Here is a 21,011-nt window from a genome sequence, read left to right as displayed (position 1 = left end):
AAGATTGCTCAGCCATCACTGGGCCGTTGTAGGGGTCTGCTCTGAGGTTTTTGCCCCCTCAACAGTGTTGCTTGATTATTCTATGGTCCAAACAGTATGGCCCCTTATCAGTCTGTTCCTATGCATGTTTATTCAGAAAAATCCCATCCAGTTCATTAGGAGTCACTCCCCTCTAAACCATGAGCACATCTTAGGGGAGTGGTGAAACATTAGTGGCCCTCTAGGTGTCACTGGAATTCAGCTCCCATCATCCATCACCTATCACTGGCAAAGGTTGATGGGAGCTCCAACAAGATCTGGAGAGCCAAGGTTTACCCACTCCTGGTCCAGGGAGCAAGCCCTAGAGAGCACAGTGGGGCTCGTGAGTAAACATCCATAGGATTAGGCTGTAAACTGGGGCTCAGAAGGTTTAGGCTGGATCATTACCAGTGGCATTCCCCGCTTCCCAACGCAGCACTTACAGCTTCCCAGTCATCAGTCAAGCAGTGGGAGAGAAGAGCGGGCGCTGCGGGGGTTACTTACAGCTCTAGTCTCGTACAGCACCAGCTTCTGCACAGAGCTGATGATCGGAGCCGCCACAGGCATGGTGACAGCAGGGGAGAGGGCCGCACTCAGTCAGCGGCGAACCCCTTCTCGGGCGCCCCTTCCTTCTTTTGAGGGAAGCTCTGCTCCCAGAAACCCCGAGGTTACCGAGTGGGGATAGAGGAGTCCATGAACCCCGAACTCTTTCCCCCTCTCGCTCCACTGAACCAGCGAGAAGCCCTCCCCCCACCAGCCCCCTCGCTAAGGGGGGTAACAGAAGGAACGGGGGCTCTCCAAAACACCAGGAAGGAACCCGTCCCGCCTACATCCTGCGCAGTCGCAGGAGAGTGACAGCCGAAGGCAGCGCAAGTTCACGTGACTGCCTTTGCCGCCGCCATTTTACGTTCGGGAACAAAGCCCATTCTGCCAGGACTGCGTAGATCGCTGCTATCGGTGGAAGAAGGGCGCCGTTTGTGGACCGTGTGTGTTGTCCAGCGCTTTATTGGTGGTTGCAGTGCTAAGCACACTCCGTTAGGAGTCTTCCGTGGTCACAACTTCCAGAGGGTGAGCCGTGTTGGCACCTTTAAGAAAAATAACCAGCAGGTTATTTGTTGTCTCCAAAGGACAGGTGTGCCTGGCCCGTCACAAGAGCCTCACAATTATGGCACCAGCTTTCGCGGACTGGAGTCTTCCTCAGATACTTGAAGTATTATCCTCGGCTCAGAGGTCTGGGTATGTGAGGGGATTTGCTGTTCACCGAGAACCCTCCATACCTCTGATGGTGTGGAGGCCACAAAAGCTGGTGCCATAATAAACGCGCGAGGCTTTCAGGTCTCGCGCTTCTTTGTTCCCTAGGGATCAAGGCCCGTTGAACTCACACATTCAACAAGGTGCGGATTTCGCCTCGCGTAGCTGCAGCCTGATCGTAAAATAGAGAGAGTCTCGTGGCACCTTAATGACTAATAAATTTATTAGGGCGTAAGGTTTCGCGGATTCAACCCGCTTCGTCAGATGCCGATCGTACTCATGCGTACTTGGGAGTTAGCACCACGGAGTTCAGCGCCACTTACTCCTGAGAGCATGTAGGCGAACCCCGTTAAGGGCCGACACGATCAGAAAAGGCTCCGATTTTTCCTCCCAACGGCTCTCAGTTCTGCTACAGAGAAACCGTTAATTTCGAAACTCTCGAAGGCGACTCCAACTGCCGCTCACCCAGCCGCCGAACGCTCTGTCAGCTGAGCGTGGCCGTTGGCCCTCTGAGAAGAGACCGGTTGGTGGTGCCCTTTTAAAAACTACTCGGCCTCGTGCCCTCATCGCGCTCGTTGATTGGGCGAAGGGAGCGGGGCGGTTCCAAGAGAACGGCGAGGCTGGTCGCGGTCGCCAAGGTGACGGGAAACAGCAATCTCGGCGGATCAGTGGTAGCCTATCGCGCGCCACTTCAGTGTGGGCTGCCACCAAAAAGAAGCAGAGGGACACAGTTTGGTCAAGTCACGCAGTAAGTGCTCCTCATATCGTTTCATCCGGTGCTGGCCGAAGCCAGACTCTCTCATGCTGCTGTGTAGTCGGGGTTTCTTAACAATACCACATGATTTCTTTTTCATAGATGCTACTACATTTCTTATACTGTACCGACTTTCTGCCTGTGCACTCAAGGTTCACAGTTTTGAAAACAATCTAAATTTACAGTTTAAACCTAACAATCTGTAACAGTTTGGACTGGGAAACCTAACTACGCTCTTGGATTTTGCCAAAGGGTATTGTGATGTAGGGCTTGTCAGTAAATCAGTTTATCTTGTAAGCAATAAGTGATATTGATAATGAACACATTTTTCTCCTAATGTAGGCTTAATGATGACATCTCAACAGGAGGAGCAACCTTATCCCTTTGTAGATATATATGATGAAGACGAAGCTGACAGAGTTTTTCTTACATCTAAGCCCACCTGTTTCGCCATCCTTGGGAAACCCGTAAGAATTTCCTGTTTGATTAAACTGGCATTTTGAACAATATAACTTGATGCACAATCCTATAGTTTATTCAGAAGTAAACCCCACTGTGTCCAATGGGAGTGTACCTATAGGAAGTATATACACTTACCTAGAATTTGTTAGCGGAGGAAGAGTAGTGGGGGGGGGAGCTCACTGCCCCCGGCAGCACGATCCCGCAGCTGTCCCCCCCCTGCAGGCGGCGTACCACGCCCCCAGGGTGAACGTCAGCTCCGCCTCCGCCTGCTCTCTGCCCCCCAGTGCTGGAGCATGAAGCTCTGTCACTGCTGGAATTAAGCCCCATTGAACTTAGTGGGATGAATGGAGTGCATCAAAGCCTTTTCCTCCATATTGCTCAGTAACAATGGAAATGGCCTCTGCAGGATGACTTACCCACACTACTGTTGTAATATGTAGCATAAATTACATATCTTATTGTGCTTTGGTATTCTTTGCAGTGTTTCTGTGGTAGCCCTAACTTGCCATCAGAAATAGTTTGGGTTTCTCAAAAATAAGTCATGCTGGACCAATCTGATTTCTTTTTTTGATGGAATTACAAACTTGGTAGATCAGGAAACTACTGTGGACATAGTGTATCTTGATTTCAGTAAGGCTTTTGACAAAGTCGCCTATGATATTCTTGTAAGGAAGCTGGTAAAATGTGCGCTGAACGAGGTAACTATTAGGTGTATTTGTAGCTGGTTGACTTTCCAAACCCAAAGAGTACTCATTAATGGTTCTTTATCATCCTGGAAAAAAGTGACAAGTGAGGTGCCACAGGGTTCTGTCCTGGGCCCATTCTTGTTCAACATCTTTATAAAGGATTTGCAGATGACACCAAACTGGGAGGGGTAGCTAATGCCACAGAAAACAAAATCAGAATTAACAGATTGGAGAAATGGGCACAAGCTAACAAAATGAATTTCAATAGGGACAAATGTAAGGTTCTGCACTTAGGCAGGAATAACCAGATGCACAAATATAGGATGGGGGACACCTGGTTTACCAACAGTACATGTGAAAAGGATATAGGGGTCTTGCGTAACATGAGTCAACAGTGTGATGCAGCAGCAAAAAAAAGCTGCCACTTTTCTAGGCTTCATCAACAGAAGTATAGTGTCCAGTTCAAGGGAAGTAATAGTACCACTCTATTCTGCCTTGGTCAGACCACACCTGGAACACGGTGTCCAATTCTGGGGACCACAACTTAATAAGTATGTTGACAAGCTGAAACGTGTGCAGAGGAGGGCAACCAAGATGATCAAGGGTCTTGAAACTAACCCTTATGAGAAATTCTTGGAGCTGGGTATGTTTAGCCTGGAAAAGAGGAGACTGAGAGGAGATATAATAGCCATCTTCAAATATCTTAAGGATTGTCACATGGAGGAGGGAGCATGCTTGTTTTCTCCTGCTCTGATTTGAGGCAATTGCTTCAAGTTACAAGAAAGGAGATTATGACTAAACATTCAGAAAAACTTTCTAACAGTAAGAGCTATTCAGCAGTGGAGCAGACTCCCATGAGAGGTGGTGGAGTCTCCTTCCCTGAAGGTTTTTAAGCAGAGGCTGGATAGCCATCTCCCATGGATGCTTTAGCTGAGATTCCTGCATTGCAGGTGGCTGGACTAGATGACCCTTGGGTCCCTTCCAACTCGAAGAGTCTATGAAGGGTGACATGATGTGCTCTGTTGCACACTATGGTGACAATATGGAGAAGCCATTACCTAGAGGTGATTCCATGTACAGTAATTAAAGTAATACATGGTTGATCTTTAGTTCTAAGTAAGGATGTTGAGCATCACAGTCTCATCTGAAACCATTGATTGTAAAAGCACTAACTTCCAAATGAGCATATTTATATTCTCAGCCATGAATCTTGAGAATACACCCATTTCAGTGAGATTTATTTCTAAATCTCAGTGATAAGATCAGGCTGACTGGAGCTCCAGTCCTTCCAAGCCCTAAGCAGATCCTTTTCCACTGACTAAATTAGCTTCATTAGAAGTTTATAATGAATATGTCATTGTGAAGCTTGGTGTTGAGATATCTCAAAGCTAAATATATTGGATGTGATTCAGCAAGTCCAGCATTGTGCACTGCCAAAATGTTTGTGTCTGTTTTTGAGTAGCGCCGGATCTGGACACAGCAAATAACTTTTTCAGTTAAACGTGTTGCAACATTTATGATAAACTGGGTTAGCAAAAACAGAACTCCACAGCGCCATCTGGTGTCACAGTGTTAGAATGCATAAATAATGCATATAAGATGCTTTTTCTTTGGCAATGTAGCTGAGTCCTAGATTTCTCTCAAAAGTCTCTTCACTGAGTTTCAGGGTGCAATTTGTCAAAACAGATCTAGAAGGTAAAGCAGCAGTTGTACATTTGATACACTTACTTCTATATAATAGGCACAATCCAGGTAAAATTAAGGAACCCACCATTAAAACCTACTTATTTAAAACCGGAGCCACCATGTTGTTTAGCTCCCTGCAGCCCTGAGCTGGGCATTCATGCAACAAATACTGATTTCCTGACTGGTAGTTTGCCCCTCCCCCATTCTTTTGGTGGGCGGTCCCCCTTCAAATCTTGTCCAAATTTAAATCTTGTTGAAATGTACAAGCTGTTCATTATTTCTGCAGCTATTCATGTAAACAATTATATTGTTTCTTGTTTTGTTTTGATTTTTTGAAATTTTAAAAACCTGTACTTTGCTTATAACTTGAAAGACTGTTCCTGAGAGAGGATGGATTATGATGGCACAGGTCCCTAGCCAATCAGTGTTTTCAGTGTTTCTACTTCAAATTATTTCCCTGAGCTCAATCCTCAACAGAAGATTGTATGTGTGACAACAACATGCTGACTACACTTTCCAGAATGGAGTAACTCTTGCTTTTATGCATAAAACTATCCCTTAGGCACACATTTAAGCAGTAAGGTACAAGAACTAGCTGGGTTTATATACTATAATATCACTATCAGTTTTCATGTAGCAGGAGAAATTTACTTTAGTTAACTTTCTATCCCACCCAAGCCCAGCATGGAACCTTATTTGCAAATATGTTTATCACATAGGAGGTAGAATATAATCACTTCAGTTACTTTGGTTTTCCAGGGATAACAAGTTTGTCAAATGTCAAATGTGTTTTTGCTGTGAAAGTTAGCAAGGAATAGAAGGTACAGTTTTAAGTTTAGTATAAAAATGGAAGCTATGGAATATATTCTATCAGATACAGAGATGACAAATATGATTTCTGGCATGCACATTTCAAATCCATAAATACAGGTCTATAATAAAAATTAGCCTTTTAGTCTTTCCATTATATTATGTTGCATTTGAAGCACTGCAGGGATTATTCTAGTTTTAAACAATACTTCTTATGTCTATTTATCTTCTTTTTCAGAGTGTTGGGAAGAAAACATTAGCTAAAAAATTAGCCCAGATCTGGAAATGCACACTCATAGATGGTAAATATAAGCAACATTATGTTAGACAATATGTCACTTATTGTATTTTTTTGAATGATTTCTGAAATTACATGTGTCAGTCAGATTAATGAAGCAATATGCATCTTTCCCATTGTTTTCAGATGTTAACAACTTTAATAGTAAAAGGAAAATAATAATAGTAAAATAATTTTTTTAAATGCTGCCTTCATGCCCTGCTTGCCAGCTTTTATAAGAGTGTTGGAAACAAAATGTGTTAAATGGGTATTTAGTCTGGTTCAGCAAAGTTCATTTATTCTTATGGTCTTCTTTGTTCAGAGTTGCAGGAGCGTCCTTCATTTATTGTATGCAATGTACACTTTTTAACCCCCCTTTTTACATTTTGGTCACTGGCAAATTTTACTTCAGTTATATAGCACTTCAGTTTTCCTTCAATTAAATAGAGGCCAAATAAGGGAGAGTCAGACTGGTTCAGATATTTTTTTTTTAGATATTAAGTTTCAGGATCATAGTAGAAAAGGTGAACCTGATATTGGTCTCGAAATGCTAGAAGAAAACTTTGAAATACTGAAAAAGATAATACATACAAGATAAAACCTTCTTTACATTTTTTTTAAAGGAGGCTTAGATAGGAAACAATATCCTTTCAGCCTCACCTAAAGTGCAGGTCACAATCTAGAGCTGCATGTTGTAGACCCAACTTCTGCTCCCCACTCCCGTTCAGCACGTCACCCTCCATCTAGTCGCACACCTTTCCCCTCTTGCTAGGTGAAACAAGGACAATCTCATTTTACCTTCAGCGGGCAGAGAAAGATTGGTGGCTGAATTGAATCAGGAGGCATAGCTACCACAGTAACATCTTTTATGGCTGTGAAGTGATTTAAAGGGGATACAGGTTCTCTCTGAGGTTCAAGCTGAAAACCTCATTGCCACTTCAGCTACCTGTTCTTTTTCTTCTTTCAATTTTAAGTTCTTCCGCAAGTTCATTCTGCCCCTCAGAAACAAACCATGGTTCCCCAGGTGATCTGATTTCCTCGGGAGCTGTTACTTTGCTTAAATTTGCAAGAATGAACACAGCAGGGCAGTGATTGAATTCTCACTTGCTTGCTTGGGACTGATCTGGCATCAGCAGGATTCTGAGTAAAAGGCTGAGAAGGCAACAGAGGTTTACCTGTTTGTTTCAGAAATAAATGCTTCTCTGAAATTCTACCCTTGGTGAAAAATTACAGTCATTTCCAAAGAATCAAATGTATTTGCAAGACTAGAATCTCTCAACTTTTAAACCACACTATAAGTTTTCATTAAATCTGCGAGTAACTTATTTTAACTTAGTTCTTTGTAATTAACTGTTCGTTTACAAATCTTGGTCTTCTTGGATTTCATTACTTAGAAAAACATGGGAGCCCTCTGGTGGATAAAACCACATTTCATGATGCAGGATATCCAAAATCAGAATATTTCACCTTTTTAAAACTAATTGGCAGCTTGCATAGCTACTTTGAAGATCAGAGAACAGGAGGGGAGGAAAAAGTGCTTTCCCCTTTCTTCTGCTATTGTTTCCTTGATATAAATGCTGTTTTCTGAAGCCAACATTGGCAGAGGGTGCCTTTTAACTTTGAAAATCCCTAATAAGGCAATGTTTTTATTAGGCCAATGAAAACATCACAAAACTCTTAATCAGATTGGGGATTAAGTGGCTATGTTTAGATTCTAGTAAATCTACAGCATGAAGATAAATTAGTTATTGTCCTTCTATTTATGCAGCTGTGAATTCATGCAGTCTGCTTTGCTTTTTCTTTATTCTTTTTAAAATAAAAATTGGTATCTGCATTAAAAAAATTGATTCAGCCAACGGTTTAAACTTCTTAAAAAACACATACCAAAATTCTCCTAAACCATGACAAAAAATGCAAATTAAAATTAGAAATAAAAAATCCTAAACCTTACAAAGGTTGAAGATTTAGACAACAGCTCAATATACCTATACTGTTCCCCTCTCCAAAGGTCTTCTGTACAGGTTATTTTTAATTTTCGCACAGCACATAGATAAACTATGGGATTCATCAAGCTGCTTTAGAAGGAGAGAAGATAGATTCATGAAGGATAAGGCTATCAATGGCTATATATCTAGAATCAAAGACATTATGCCTCTGAATATCAGGTGCTGAGAAACAACATAATGAAAAGGCTGTTTGCTTCATGTCCTGTTTTTGGGATTCTCATACACAATTGGTTGGTTGCTATGGCTGATCCATAAGGGCTCTTATATAGTCCTTCATTCTGTTTCCCAAAGACCTATGTTCTCACAAGAGAGAAAAGAAGGGGCTAGCAAAGCCTACAGGCACCAAAGAAAAGGCCCTCTCTATTGAGGCACAGATAACTATCTAAGCATACAGTGGTACCTTGGGTTACATACGCTTCAGGTTACATATGCTTCAGGTTACAGACTCCGCTAACCCAGAAATAGTACCTCGGGTTAAGAACTTTGCTTCAGGATGAGAACAGAAATCGGGCTCCGGTGGCGCGGCAGCAGCAGGAGGCCCCATTAGCTAAAGTGGTGCTTCAGGTTAAGAACAGTTTCAGGTTAAGAACGGACCTCTGGAACGAATTAAGTACTTAACCCGAGGTACCACTGTATACCTATCTTCCCATGTTGACATCATCTCCGTATTGTGAAATGCACATCCAGCAAAGGAACTGTATTTACATCCCACGGTGGAGGGGTAGTTAAAGAAGCGGGGTGTATCATGATCTGTATCATCATTCTACATTGTTGCTGTTTAATTACTATTTAAAGTAATCTAAACTCTGTTGTGTTGAATGTGCATATGCATCCAGAAGTCAACTCTAATAAATTGCAATCTCTTTCTCTATGATGTATCATTTTTAGCTTCAGAGCTTATTGATGAGAACATAACAGCAGAAACAGAATATGGAATCAAGGTAGAGCTCTTACCTTGTACTTTTTAATTGATTTATTGGGCATATTTTGTTTTTAAGGCTATGTTAGTGAAGGTCCATTTCATCTCAGTGTTGCTTCAGTTAAAAAGAAGACGTAAAAGATGTGGTGAAAGATGCCCTGAGTGGCGTAATGGAGCAGTGGGTCTGGCTGTTAACCAGAAGGTTGGTGGTTTGAACCCATCCAGGGATGGCTGTGGGCAGGATTCTTGCATTGCAGGGGTGGGACTAGATGACCCTCAGGGTCCCTTCCAACTCTACAGTTCTTTGATTCTATGATTCTGGAGATTTTGTGGAGCTAGTTTCACAGTAAAAAAAGCCGGGCCAGATGTGTGAATAGTCTGAATGGTTATTAGGTAGCTGCCTATTTTAATGTGTGTTAATTATGTATTTCACTTTATGTATGCAGAATATGATGTTTTGTTTTGCTTTTTCTTTAGTGTAATGAATTGCTCTATCAAGGTCAAGCTATACCTGAAGACTTGATTATAAAGATGCTTATGAAAAAGATTGAATCTCCAGAGGTTTTTCACTTTGGTACTTTTTTCCTTCCCCAAATCCTTCTTTAAAGGCAGAATTGTGTATGATGGGGGTGGGAGTCGATGTAAGTTACTTGGTAGCCCTGAACATAAGGTAACAAGGGGATGGATTTGCACATTATGCTTTGCTAGCAACAGTCCAACCTACAAACATATGAATATTAGAAATCATCCCATAATTTTTATTTTTTATTAAAGGGATGCATAGAAATCCATTGTCTAACTATTTGAAATAAAGCAATATGGGCTTCTTCTCTTAGATTCCATCGCTTGGAAACCCTATAAATTGCAGTGCTTTGTCTCCCTGCATAAGAGTAATCTTTGGTAATATCGTAATCTTTGATAATATGGAGCCCTGTGCAAGGGCAAAATTTAGTGCCCCCAAATGGACCTTCTCAATTATGAACCTTCTCAATTTTGCACCCCTATTGCTCAGCGCCCAGTGTGGGAGAACCGCCTATACCCCCTGTTCTGAACCGCAGGCCCAAAGGAAGGCTCGTTGGAGTGGTTGGGTGTAGGGATACCAAAGAAGGATGCCAAATACACCAGAATGGCCAGTTCTAGTGCTTTATTAAGAAGGTGTAGGCTTTATTAAGAAGGTGTAGTAAAGCAGCCTGCCAGGTCTCCTAGCCTTTACAGACACAAGACGGACACCGCAGCAAAGAGATGCCTTGTCCACGCCCAAGCAAACATGCGTACATTTCTTCTTACACACAAAGCAGCATACGTCATTTCAGCTGACTAGATGAGGATATATGTGACAAATACCCAAACTTTACGGATAGCTCCCTTTTCTGGGCTCAGAGCCCAGTCCCCAAGCCCACAGGTAATGATGACATCAGAGCAGGCTCATTGCTACAACAACTACCAATTAATTGTGGGGTTATCTTGGCAACCAATATGGCGTTAGCAAAGCTTGCGGAACACACCGTCCTAAATCTGGTGCTGGAGAAAGGTACACCACCTCCTTCATAGTCACACAGTATGCTCATATTCAGCCCCAGCACAGCCTTTTTTTGGCTAATTTAGTGTCACATAAAGCAAGATAACTGCATGATTGAACACTGATGCTGTCACACAAGATTTTTCTAGGACCCCATCCTCGTCAAACAACATCAGTTACACACTTATTATTCTGTAAAAGTGGTTGTAAAATTTGTATATTTTCGACTTTAAAACAACAACCCATTAAATAGTGTGTTTTTTCTGGGTGGGGTTGTGTGTTTTTTCCCATAGGTTATGTTCTCTGTGATTTTCCTTCTCTCTCTGAAGAACACATGAGTATACCAGAACAAATTGACGTAATTCGAAATGCAAAATTAAAACCAGATTTCCTGATTAATATTAAGGTAATGTCAGTTTTAATTATTTCTTAATCAATCTACTACTTACTCTGCAAATGTGATTATACCTGTGGAGCGAAATATTTCAGACAATTCAACTAATTTTTAGTCACAGTGGACCCATTGAAATGAGTGAGCATCAGGACATTTTTTTTAGCTGAAACTCACTGGAATTGAGTTCCGGCACCCTTTGGTGCGTTCTGGCATCTCTGTAGCATTGCAGCATCGGTTGGAGCTGCGTGACAGAGGCTACGGTTTGACTGCGTGCTCCCCCCCCAAATAGTTAAACAACTTTAGGTGGGTGCTCCCCCTAAAAAAGCTCTGGCACCTCTTTTTCTAGAAAAAAAGCCTTGGTGAACATGACTAAGTTAGGTCCAGTTATTTCAGTGGACCTACTTTGCATAAAAATTAGCTTAATACCAGGTTTCTAGTTGTTTCATTCAAAGGTTCTGGTTTCTCCCAAAGTTAATGTTTTCTCTGGTGCCCATGGCACTTTCTCAACACTTCAAATGTGCCAAAAAGGTTGGTGATCCCATGGTTGGTCATTTGAAGTTCCCCAAGCAGCAGCTATGCTGACATTCACTTTAGCTAAGGGCGGAGGGGCTGGATGAACACTTTTTCAGTATAGTTTTGCTATCTTGCTGAATAAAGTGATCCACTGCTTTGTGACATTGAATCAAACAGTACTGAATTGGACTAGACCCTGTATAGGACTAGTGATGTGCATGTATACAAAATCATCCCTTTTTACTGCTATCTGGAAACAGCTTCTGATTTCCCTTTTATTATTCTGAAGATGTTCGTACACTTTAATTTTACACTTCAATTTTAGTTGCAAGGCTAGTGCACAACCTTAAAAAAATGTACAAAGTTGTGAAGCTCTCTTTTAGCTTTACTCTGATGGAAGAGGACCAATCAAATACAATTTCCATGACAGATATGAAAGTTCTTGTTTCAGGATCCAGACCTGAAGGAGGTTAGGTGCAATAACGCCAACCAAAGCTTTCAACAAAATAGCCACGTATTTAAAGAAATTGTCCGCCACTGCATTGCCCTTTTACATTTTTCTGCAGCGCTTGCTGTTCAGGGGGGATATAATGCTACAGCTTGTAGTATTATTATTGTACTGCAGTCTCCCCTATATGAGAGTAGCCAACTTATGAGTGTGCTCAAAACTCCAAGTCCTCATCTTTCCTTCAAAGAGGTTTTACTGAGTCCTAGTATTTGGGGGTTGGAACTCTGCACAGTATCCTCAATGAGAGTTTTATGATGAGAAAACTCACACTGGGAGTACTGTGCAGATTTCCTTCCCTCCTCCCTCAATTCCTGCTTCTGTAAAGAGTTTAAATTCCTGGCTCACCACTTGTTTGACACCCAGAAAGGGTTCTGTCGGTTCCTGCTGTGCCTCTCATGCTAAGGCAATATGGCACTTAATTTTATAAGTGTCCTTTCCTTTTAACTAGATGCTGCTGCTCAGTCTTTCCCAAGTTCTGTTCCTCTTTATAGCCTACCAAGGAGAGCGATCCCAGGCAGGTGTTAGGCCCTGCAGAGCTGAAATACAGTTGTGGCTTGCCTCCAACACAGCTCATACTGAGATCAGACTCACTATGGTATTATGTTTAATCTTAAAGATGAACAATATTATTATGTAAACAACATCCCATCCCCCCTATTTTTCACTAGTGTCCTGACTATGATTTGTGCCAAAGAATCAGTGGACTAAGGCAGCACCCTGAAACAGGGCAAATATATCAAAGGGAAGAGTGGGATCCTGATATTATTGAAAAGCGTAAGAAAAAGAAGAAAGAGCCACGCAAATCTGCAGAAGAGGAAGAGGAAGAGGAGGAAGAGGAAGAAGAAGAGGAGACAAATGAGGTAACTTAGCCAGGTTATCTAAACAGGTAAGATTAAGAATACTGCAAGTAAAGGAAGACTTGGGAATTGTTCAGAAACAATGTTGAATACATTTTACTCAATTCTATTTGTAATTGAATACAAAATTGCTTCCAAGACAGAATTCAAATAAAATGCTTCTTTTCTAGTACAGTTATCTTGCACGTATATCAAATATCCTCTTCAGTGAGTTGAAAATAATTTATGCCCTTAACAATAATACATACAATATAATAGACTCTTCTCTGTGCTCAGTAAATTAGTAAACTTACTTGAATGTCTACCTGTCTTGATCTTTAAGGCTTGAAACAGGTAACTATAAAAATATATTTAGAAAGGGGAGGAAAGAAATCATATTAATGAATTATTCGCTTACCCCTGCACACCAAACATCAGTTCTAACATAAAATATGTTACACTGTTTATTAGGCCAGGCTTTGGCAATCTTCTATGAAAAAATGAGTCCTGTAATTGTAGAGTATTATTGTACACTTTAATAGTCATGACTTTTCCCAAAGAAACCTGGGAACTACAGTTCATGCTTGGAATTGTAGCTTTCTGACAAACTACAGTGGTACCTCAGGTTAAGAACTTAATTCATTCTGTAGGACCGTTCTTAACCTGAAACAGTTCTTAACCTGAAGCACCACTTTAGCTAATGGGGCCTCCTGCTGCTTCCTCGCCACCGGAGCACGATTTCTGTTCTCATCCTGAAGCAAAGTTCTTGACCCGGGATACTATTTCTGGGTTAGCAGAGTCTGTAACCTGACGCGTCTGTAGCCTGAAGCATCTGTAACCTGAGGTACCACTGTATAGTTCACTTGAGGAATGAAGGAAAACTGTATGATGAAAGAATGGTACAGTGGTACCTCGGGTTACATACGCTTCAGGTTACAGACTCCACTAACCCAGAAATAGTACCTCGGGTTAAGAACTTTGCTTCAGGATGAGAATAGAAATCGTGCTCTGGCGGCGTAGCGGCAGCGGGAGCCCCCATTAGCTAAAGTGGTGCTTCAGGTTAAGAACAGTTTCAAGTTAAGAACGGACCTCCGGAACAAATTAAGTACTTAACCCGAGGTACCACCGTAAATGAGTTCCAGAATTTGGTATACAATAATGCAGGATTGACTAGAGGATCATATTGAGGTATACTGAATGATGAAGAAACACCATACCTTTGATCATTGGAGACACTGTTTAAATTCCAGTCTGATTTGTCTGCATTCATAAGAAACATTCCTCATTTGGAATGTTGTAACCAGCTGCAGCCTATAGTGACCCATTGAAATCAACAGACTTAAGTTGGTCAACATCTTTTTATTTCAGTGGGTCTACTCCTAGCATTACTTCAGGAACAGTGAATTGTTTTCAGCCAAAGGGATGCATCGTCCTGGTGGGGTGGAGTGTGGGACATGCCAGTGGTGTGTGTGGTCAGGGGCAAAAGTGCGTGAAGCAACAAATGTGAATTTTACCTTTACCGGTAGGCTAGATTCTACCCACTCTCTGCCCTCCATCCAGGCAAGCTAGAAATATCATCAGAGTTCAGGGATGCATTCCAACCAGGTAAAAACACCCAAGTAGGTTTCAAAGCAGGGCCAGTGAGGATTGTGGTCTGGGGAGAGTGGGTGTGGCCAGGGGAGAGTCCAGAGGGCTAGGGAGAGAGGCATTTCGTCCCTGGGACTGATGTTCCCATCCCTGACTGAGTTGGATTCAGTCCACTACCTTCAGTCCATGACGGCCACAGTCTAGTGACCCCAAGGCACACCCAGGCTTTATGCACACAATGTAGAGGGTGCTCACACACAGCTCTCATTTATAGAATTGAAAATGCCTTTGTGCCACTGTTTAGATTTTTCATTCTGTAAAATACTTGAGTAGGAAATGGAAGTAAGCTTGGTATATTCTATTTTTAATTATAATGAAGCAAAGTATCCTTTTTGTTTTTGTTGTAGGCAATAGCTGATCAGATCATGCTGACAGAAATTTTGCCACATTTAGTGCACAGACCAGAAGATTTTTTAGAAAACATACAAGAGAGAGTTGCAATCTATAAGGACATTATGCTACGTCCTTTAGAGGTAAGAACAAGATGACATCTGTGCTACAACTTCTAGAAGTAAGTTAGTTGTTGTTTTTAAGTACCTGGTTGTCATTTCTTCAAAATTGTTTGATATTGCTAATCACCACATGTGCCCTGTGAGAACTATGCTCGTAAATTATACTGATGATAAGACAAATGCCCACTGCTCCTATAAACCATTCATGTTGTAGTTACTCATCACAGCTGTAACAGCACAGAACTGGGTGGTTGAATTGGGCCCATGCATTAGGAAGTAGAACTCTAAAACATAAATTGTAGGGTAATGCATTCTTTTCCTACCTAGCTTTTTTTTGTTTACAGGGGGATGGGTAGTGTCTTTCTACTGGAAGTATGGGCATTGGGTATTCATGTTGGAAAACCGTTTGTCAAGCCACTAAGACTGGGATAGCTCTGTTGGTAGAGCATGAGACTCTTAATCTCAAGGTAATGGGTTTGAGCCCCATGTTTGGCAAAAAGATTCCTGCATTTCAGGAGGTTGGACTAGATGACCCTTGCGGTCCCTTCGAACTCAACAATTCTATGATATCTACATTTGGTGATAAAGAATATCAGTTGCTAATTTTATAATCTACTGCATTGACTGGTATTGTAGTTTTGAGTTAAGATTAAGATCCAGCCTCGTTTTAGATCAAAGTGTGTTCCCAGTATTGGCAAAGTGGATAGGATAGTTAGCATTGCTATTCTGCCTGCACTACATCTCTTCTTTATCTCTTGCTACATGCCACAACATAGTTACAAGTGCAATTGTACTCGTGAGTCTTTTGTATGAAGACAGTTCCATCTATGTGCACAATAATCCCTAATATAATACCATGAATATAATACCCTGAATTAGTACAGCTACTATTTTAGACATTTACTATTCATAAAGCGTTGTACAGAAGTGAATGTCAAATGTGGTGACAGAAGAGTTTAAAATTGAAAAAGGAACACGACAGGGGTGCCCCCTATCACCCTTGCTATTTATTTCTGTCCTTGAGGTTTTGCTAAATTTGATCAGGAAGGATCAGCAGGTGGAAGGAATACAGGTCGGAGGAAAACAATATAAACTGAAGGCCTTTGCAGATGACTTGGTTTTGACATTACAGGAGCCGGTGTCCAGCACAAAAAGAGTATTGGAATTAATTTCTGAGTTTGGTCGGGTGGCGGGATTCAAGTTAAACAAACAAAAAACTAAGGTTTTGGCAAAAAACTTGACACCTTTAGAAATAGATGGGTTTCAGAAGGAAACAGAACTAAACGTTGTTAATAAAGTGAAATACCTGGGGGTCAACTTGACTGGGAAAAATTTGAATCTGTTTAAAGATAATTATGAAAAATGTTGGTCTGAAATTAAAAAGGATCTAGAAATCTGGTCAAGATTGAAACTTTCCTTGTTGGGAAGAATTGTAGCAGTAAAGATGAATGTATTGCCAAAAATGCTGTTTCTGTTCCAGACCCTACAGATCGTGGACAGAGTGGAATGTTTTGGAAAGTGGCAGAGGGACATTATGAAGTTTGTCTGGCAGGGCAAAAAGCCCCGAATAAAATTTAAAATATTAACAGATGCAAAGGAAAGAGGGGGTTTTGCCCTGCCGGACTTAAGGTTGTATTATGAAGCTGCATCCCTCTGCTGGCTGAAAGATTGGTTTTTGCTAGAAAACACTGATGTCCTAGATCTGGAAGGGTTCAACAATGCTTTTGGGTGGCATGCATATTTGTGGTACGACAAGGTAAAGTCTCATAAGTTGTTTAAAAACCATATTGTAAGGAAATCTCTGTTTTCTGTCTGGACTAAATACAAGGACTTATTTGAAAACAAGACTCCGAGGTGGTTATCACCGATGGAGGCTAAAGCCACAAAAATACTTAATATGGGGGGTGGCTGGGCAAAATACTGTGAAATAATAGAAAGAGTGGGTGACACTTGGAGGTTGCAGAGCTTTGAAAAATTGAAAGGGAAGGTGCGAGACTGGTTTCACTATGCCCAAATTTTAGAGATCTTTAAAAAAGATAAAAAAATTGGTTTCCAGGTGGAAAAATCAAAATTAGAACTAGAATTACTTGAACCTAAGACGAAAGTGCTTTCAAGAATGTACAACTTGCTGCTTAAATGGAATACTCAAGATGAGACAGTCAAATCAGCCATGATAAAATGGGCACAAGATATTGGATACAACATTATGTTTGAGGACTGGGAAAGGTTATGGACCACCGGTATGAAATTTACGGCATGTAGTGCCTTAAAGGAAAATATTATGAAAATGATGTACAGGTGGTACATGACCCCAGTCAAACTTGCAAAGATATACCATTTGTCTGATAATAAATGTTGGAAATGTAAGGAGGCTGAAGGAACTTTTTACCACCTCTGGTGGACATGCCCGAGGGTGAAGGCCTTCTGGGAAATGATTTATAACGAGTTGAAAAAGGTATTTAAGTATACCTTTCAGAAGAAACCAGAGGCCTTCCTCTTGGGCATTGTGGGCCAGAGGATACCTAAGAAAGACAGAACCTTCTTTCTATACGCAACGACTGCAGCAAGAATTCTCATAGCTAAATACTGGAAGGCACAGGAGCTACCCACACTGGAAGAATGGCACACACAACTGATGGACTATATGCAACTAGCCGAAATGACTGGCAGAATCCGAGACCTGGGAGAAGAGGCTGTGGAAGAGGATTGGAAAAAATTTAAGGACTATTTACAAAAACATTATAAGATATATGAATGTTAAAAATTTGCTAAGGTTTGAGGTAAATATGCTTCAGTATTGAAATTCGGAGTTGATAGAAACAAAGTTAATGATTGAGAAAAGTTTTAATTTCAGAGTGAATAATTAGATGAAAATACAAAAACACAGGAAACAAGGTATTAATTTGCTGTTTATATTTATTATAAAGAATGCAGGGATGGAGGAGATGGGGAAGTCCAGTGGATGATGAAAAAAAAAAAAAAAGACTTCGAAAAATGAATTTTTTCTTGTTTAATTTCTTTTTCTTTCTGTAAAACCGCTTTTGTTGTGTTATTGATGATGGATTTAGATTCTGGAAAAAAGCAATAAAAAAATTTATAAAAAAAAAAAAAAAAAAAAGAAGTGAATGTCAAAAACCAATTTTATAAACTGTTCTCAAATAAGTAATTGAAATCAGATTGGAAGGGAACAGAATTGGATAGCAGTATAGTCTTTTCAGTCAGCTGTATGCATAAAGCATTTTTGTTTCTGGTTGTTTTTTTATTCACTTTTAGACATTAATGGCTGAGCAGGATTCCCAGTACTTGTTTGAACTAGATGGAAATAAACCTGCCGAAGAACTCATTGCAGTATGTACATAGCAATTGATATATATTCCTCTCAAAAGAAGCATGATTAATTGATTATTATCAGATTAATTATTTGCAGCTTTTTTGTTGTTGTTTAAACTGATACCTGCTTCCTCTATTTTAGTATGTCTAATAAAATTTATCAGAGTATTGGGACAGTTGTATAATACACTTGTGGCCTCATTTACAAGCTCATTGAGCCCATATAGTTAAGGACAGTCATTAGTTCAATAATTAGTTACATCCAAAAATATTGGTTCAATAGTTTTCTACATCAGGATAATCATCAGTCTTTTCCCACATACAGAGATAAATATACTGTGCACAAAAAAATCACTGTAGAAATTTTTTTGCGAGGAGCTCAAGAATATTTCCATGCTTACTAGCCTCAATTCTAGCTATCATGAAATATTTCACCAGTGCCTTGTGCTCTTTTCACAAGAAACAGACTCATTTAGTATGCTTGGAATATGATACTCAGAAAGGTTTTTGTTATATCTGCAGGGACATGGATTTTATTAGATTGAACTCTTAATAAATATGCAATACAGAGACATGCTCTGATCCAGAATCTCATGAATGTTGTGATGTCTGTACATACCTTTCTCACACATAAACTTTCCTGCACAGTCAAATGGAGAATGTTGTTCTCCTTCAGTGGTAGAGGTTTATCTGCTTTAGAGGCTTGGTCTCCTTCAGTGGAAGGAGCTGTCCCCAGTTCCAGTACTACTTTCTTCAGGACAACAGGACTTTTACAGAGCTTCCGCTTGTGAACTCTTTACCTGAAGGAAACAGTTGAAACCCTCACATTTGCAGATATTTTCCTTTCAAAAATGGAAAGCCTTTCATTTGTAGGACTCTGCATTGCAGCTGGTATCTTTTATTGATGGAGATAAAATAATGCAATCCTGTGTTGCAGCAGAGGCCTCAGCTGTGCCAAAGCAGACACAAAACTATTGCTAATGGTAGCAGGAAAGCCTGAAATAGGGCATTTCTGGGGCAAGAGCTTGTAGCTCTTCTGCAGGGCCTATCCTCAGGTTCCTCAGCTGTGCCAGCCTGGAGTTGCTGCAGTGAAAAAGCAGGAAGAAACTGCCCCTTACCTTACCTACTTGTGCCCTAGTCAGCAGAAGCCTACAGGACATTGGAAGTGTCAGTGAATCCATTCATCTCTGACCTCATTTAGAATTTTTCTTTCCATTGTTTAAAAATATTGTTGATTACTTTTGAGGGGTACCCAAGTAAATTGCCAAATGCCTGTTGATTTATATTTCGACAAGTACATATGTGATATCAATTAAATGTATAAAGACCATTCATGCAAAAAGTTTTTGTTTTTGTTTAGACAGTAATAGCTCGTCTTCAGTCCATGGGCCTACGAAATGGAGCTCTTATAACCAAACTTCAGAGTGGTGAGGAAGAAATGTTGGATGGACTGGATAACGTAAGCTGGATATTTGCATGTGTTATAGTTAGTTGTCTGCAGTAATAGCAATAGCACATTATAAAGTAAAGGTGGCAATGACATTTAATGCTGATATAGACTTAATAAATTTTTTATTTTTTATTTAGTAGAAGCGCAAGACAAAACTAGAAGCATATATTCCATGAGGCTCCCAAACAGTTGATCCTGATTCATCAGCTCAGCACTGTTCGTTGTGTCCAACATTTTAAACCCGCCCCCCATTTGTTTGTCACCTTTCCAAAACAAATAATTGTTAACATGGTTAGATTGTCATCTTATGAGGCCCTTGTGGTTGTGCAGTAGCATGTAGAACCTCATCATATGGAGGCCAGGAAGAGAGCCTTTTCTGTTGTGGCCCCCACTCTTTAACCTCCCCATGGAAATAAGGCATAAGATGATTTAGTTTCTACTTGTTTATGAAGGCCTACCTAGCTTGCCGGCTACTGATGCCAGTCATTTGTCATCTCTTTTTCAGTTAAATTTTATACTAACAAGTAACACTGCTAGATTTATTTTATTTTTCTTGCATTTTTGATACAACTACCTTGAGATGTTTTCATAATAGCGCAGTATATAAATATTTACAATAAATTAATTACAGTTTTCCCTCTCCATGTCCCTTAACTCCTATGGCCCTTGTTATGATTGTGCAGTATCCTACATAGGCAAAGCTACATATCAGTAGTAGGTAAATGTAGTGCAGTAATTTTTGGAAATATGTGAAGATATTTGATCACTTTGTAAAATAAATGTAGCACTTTAATTCTTTTGTTTTGGCATACAGGATGAACTGTTCCGGGTGCTTGCAGCCTACAAACTTGTAGCACCTAGATACAGATGGCGTCGCAGCAGATGGGGACGAGCATGTCCTGTGGCTTTAAAACAAGGGGAAATTATCATGGGATCAACAGACTATGCCCTTGGGTAGGCCAAAATCCAGTGTGCCTTAATGTGAGTCCAATCATCCTAAGCCTGTCATACTATGATTTTGTTTTCCTTTTAGCTTCTTAGGTAAGATGTATATGCTTTCAAGTGAAGAAGCCCTGAAGGAGTTTATGCTGAATCCCCGTCCCTATCTTCTACCACCTATGCCTCTTCCACCTTGTAAAGTAGTAGTATTTGGACCTCCATTATCTGGGCGTACAACCTTGTGTGGCTTGATTGCAAACTATTATCAGGGAAAGGTAGGTATAAATTAATACTTGTGTATAAATGACAATAATTTAGTCTATAGATTATTTTATTTAAATTGCATTAAGGCTCCCAGTCATGTGATGGTTTTGCTGACAAGGAACCAAAGATAGGATCCTGAATAAACAAAAGTCAAGGTATGAGACCAGGTCTCATGCCGGTAGATAGATTGGTAGCTACGCAGATTCAGGCAGGGCTTGCATCTCAACCTACACAATAAGCAGTGAGTTGCTCCAATGGAGGAGTCAGGCCGGACACAGCAATTATGAAAG

The 21,011-nt window shown here is 40.6% G+C and overlaps 2 protein-coding genes across 8 annotated transcripts in view; one reads left to right on the top strand and one right to left on the bottom strand.

Annotated features, from left to right (window-relative positions):
* The window catches only part of FIG4 (FIG4 phosphoinositide 5-phosphatase), a 58,952-nt gene extending 57,290 nt beyond the window's left edge, over nucleotides 1-1,662 (bottom strand). The window contains exon 1 of one of the 2 annotated variants that reach the window (XM_053381650.1): nucleotides 1,593-1,662. In XM_053381650.1, the coding sequence (XP_053237625.1) occupies nucleotides 1,593-1,604 (12 nt within the window). In that variant the 5' untranslated portion in view covers nucleotides 1,605-1,662. Of the gene's footprint in view, nucleotides 1-522; nucleotides 811-1,592 lie in introns of those variants that run through there. The other variant, XM_053381649.1, reaches the window with a different exon arrangement.
* Nucleotides 946-21,011, top strand: part of AK9 (adenylate kinase 9) — a 57,187-nt gene continuing 37,121 nt past the window's right edge. Inside the window, exons 1-12 of one of the 6 annotated variants that reach the window (XM_053381644.1) lie at nucleotides 946-1,086; nucleotides 2,366-2,490; nucleotides 5,906-5,969; nucleotides 8,839-8,891; nucleotides 9,347-9,443; nucleotides 10,682-10,794; nucleotides 12,472-12,663; nucleotides 14,634-14,759; nucleotides 18,012-18,086; nucleotides 19,429-19,527; nucleotides 20,333-20,472; nucleotides 20,552-20,732. In XM_053381644.1, coding sequence (XP_053237619.1) covers nucleotides 2,371-2,490; nucleotides 5,906-5,969; nucleotides 8,839-8,891; nucleotides 9,347-9,443; nucleotides 10,682-10,794; nucleotides 12,472-12,663; nucleotides 14,634-14,759; nucleotides 18,012-18,086; nucleotides 19,429-19,527; nucleotides 20,333-20,472; nucleotides 20,552-20,732 — 1,260 coding nt within the window. In that variant the 5' untranslated portion in view covers nucleotides 946-1,086; nucleotides 2,366-2,370. Of the gene's footprint in view, nucleotides 1,087-1,333; nucleotides 1,413-1,790; nucleotides 2,018-2,365; nucleotides 2,491-5,905; nucleotides 5,970-8,838; nucleotides 8,892-9,346; nucleotides 9,444-10,681; nucleotides 10,795-12,471; nucleotides 12,664-14,633; nucleotides 14,760-18,011; nucleotides 18,087-19,428; nucleotides 19,528-20,332; nucleotides 20,473-20,551; nucleotides 20,733-21,011 lie in introns of those variants that run through there. The other 5 variants (XM_053381645.1, XM_053381646.1, XM_053381643.1 and 2 more) reach the window with 5 other exon arrangements.

The sequence above is a fragment of the Podarcis raffonei genome, chromosome 3, assembly GCF_027172205.1.
Source record: "Podarcis raffonei isolate rPodRaf1 chromosome 3, rPodRaf1.pri, whole genome shotgun sequence".
NCBI classification, from domain to species: domain Eukaryota; kingdom Metazoa; phylum Chordata; class Lepidosauria; order Squamata; family Lacertidae; genus Podarcis; species Podarcis raffonei.
Note: the sequence above shows the minus strand (reverse complement) of the source record. Positions and strands in the feature narration are given on the sequence as shown.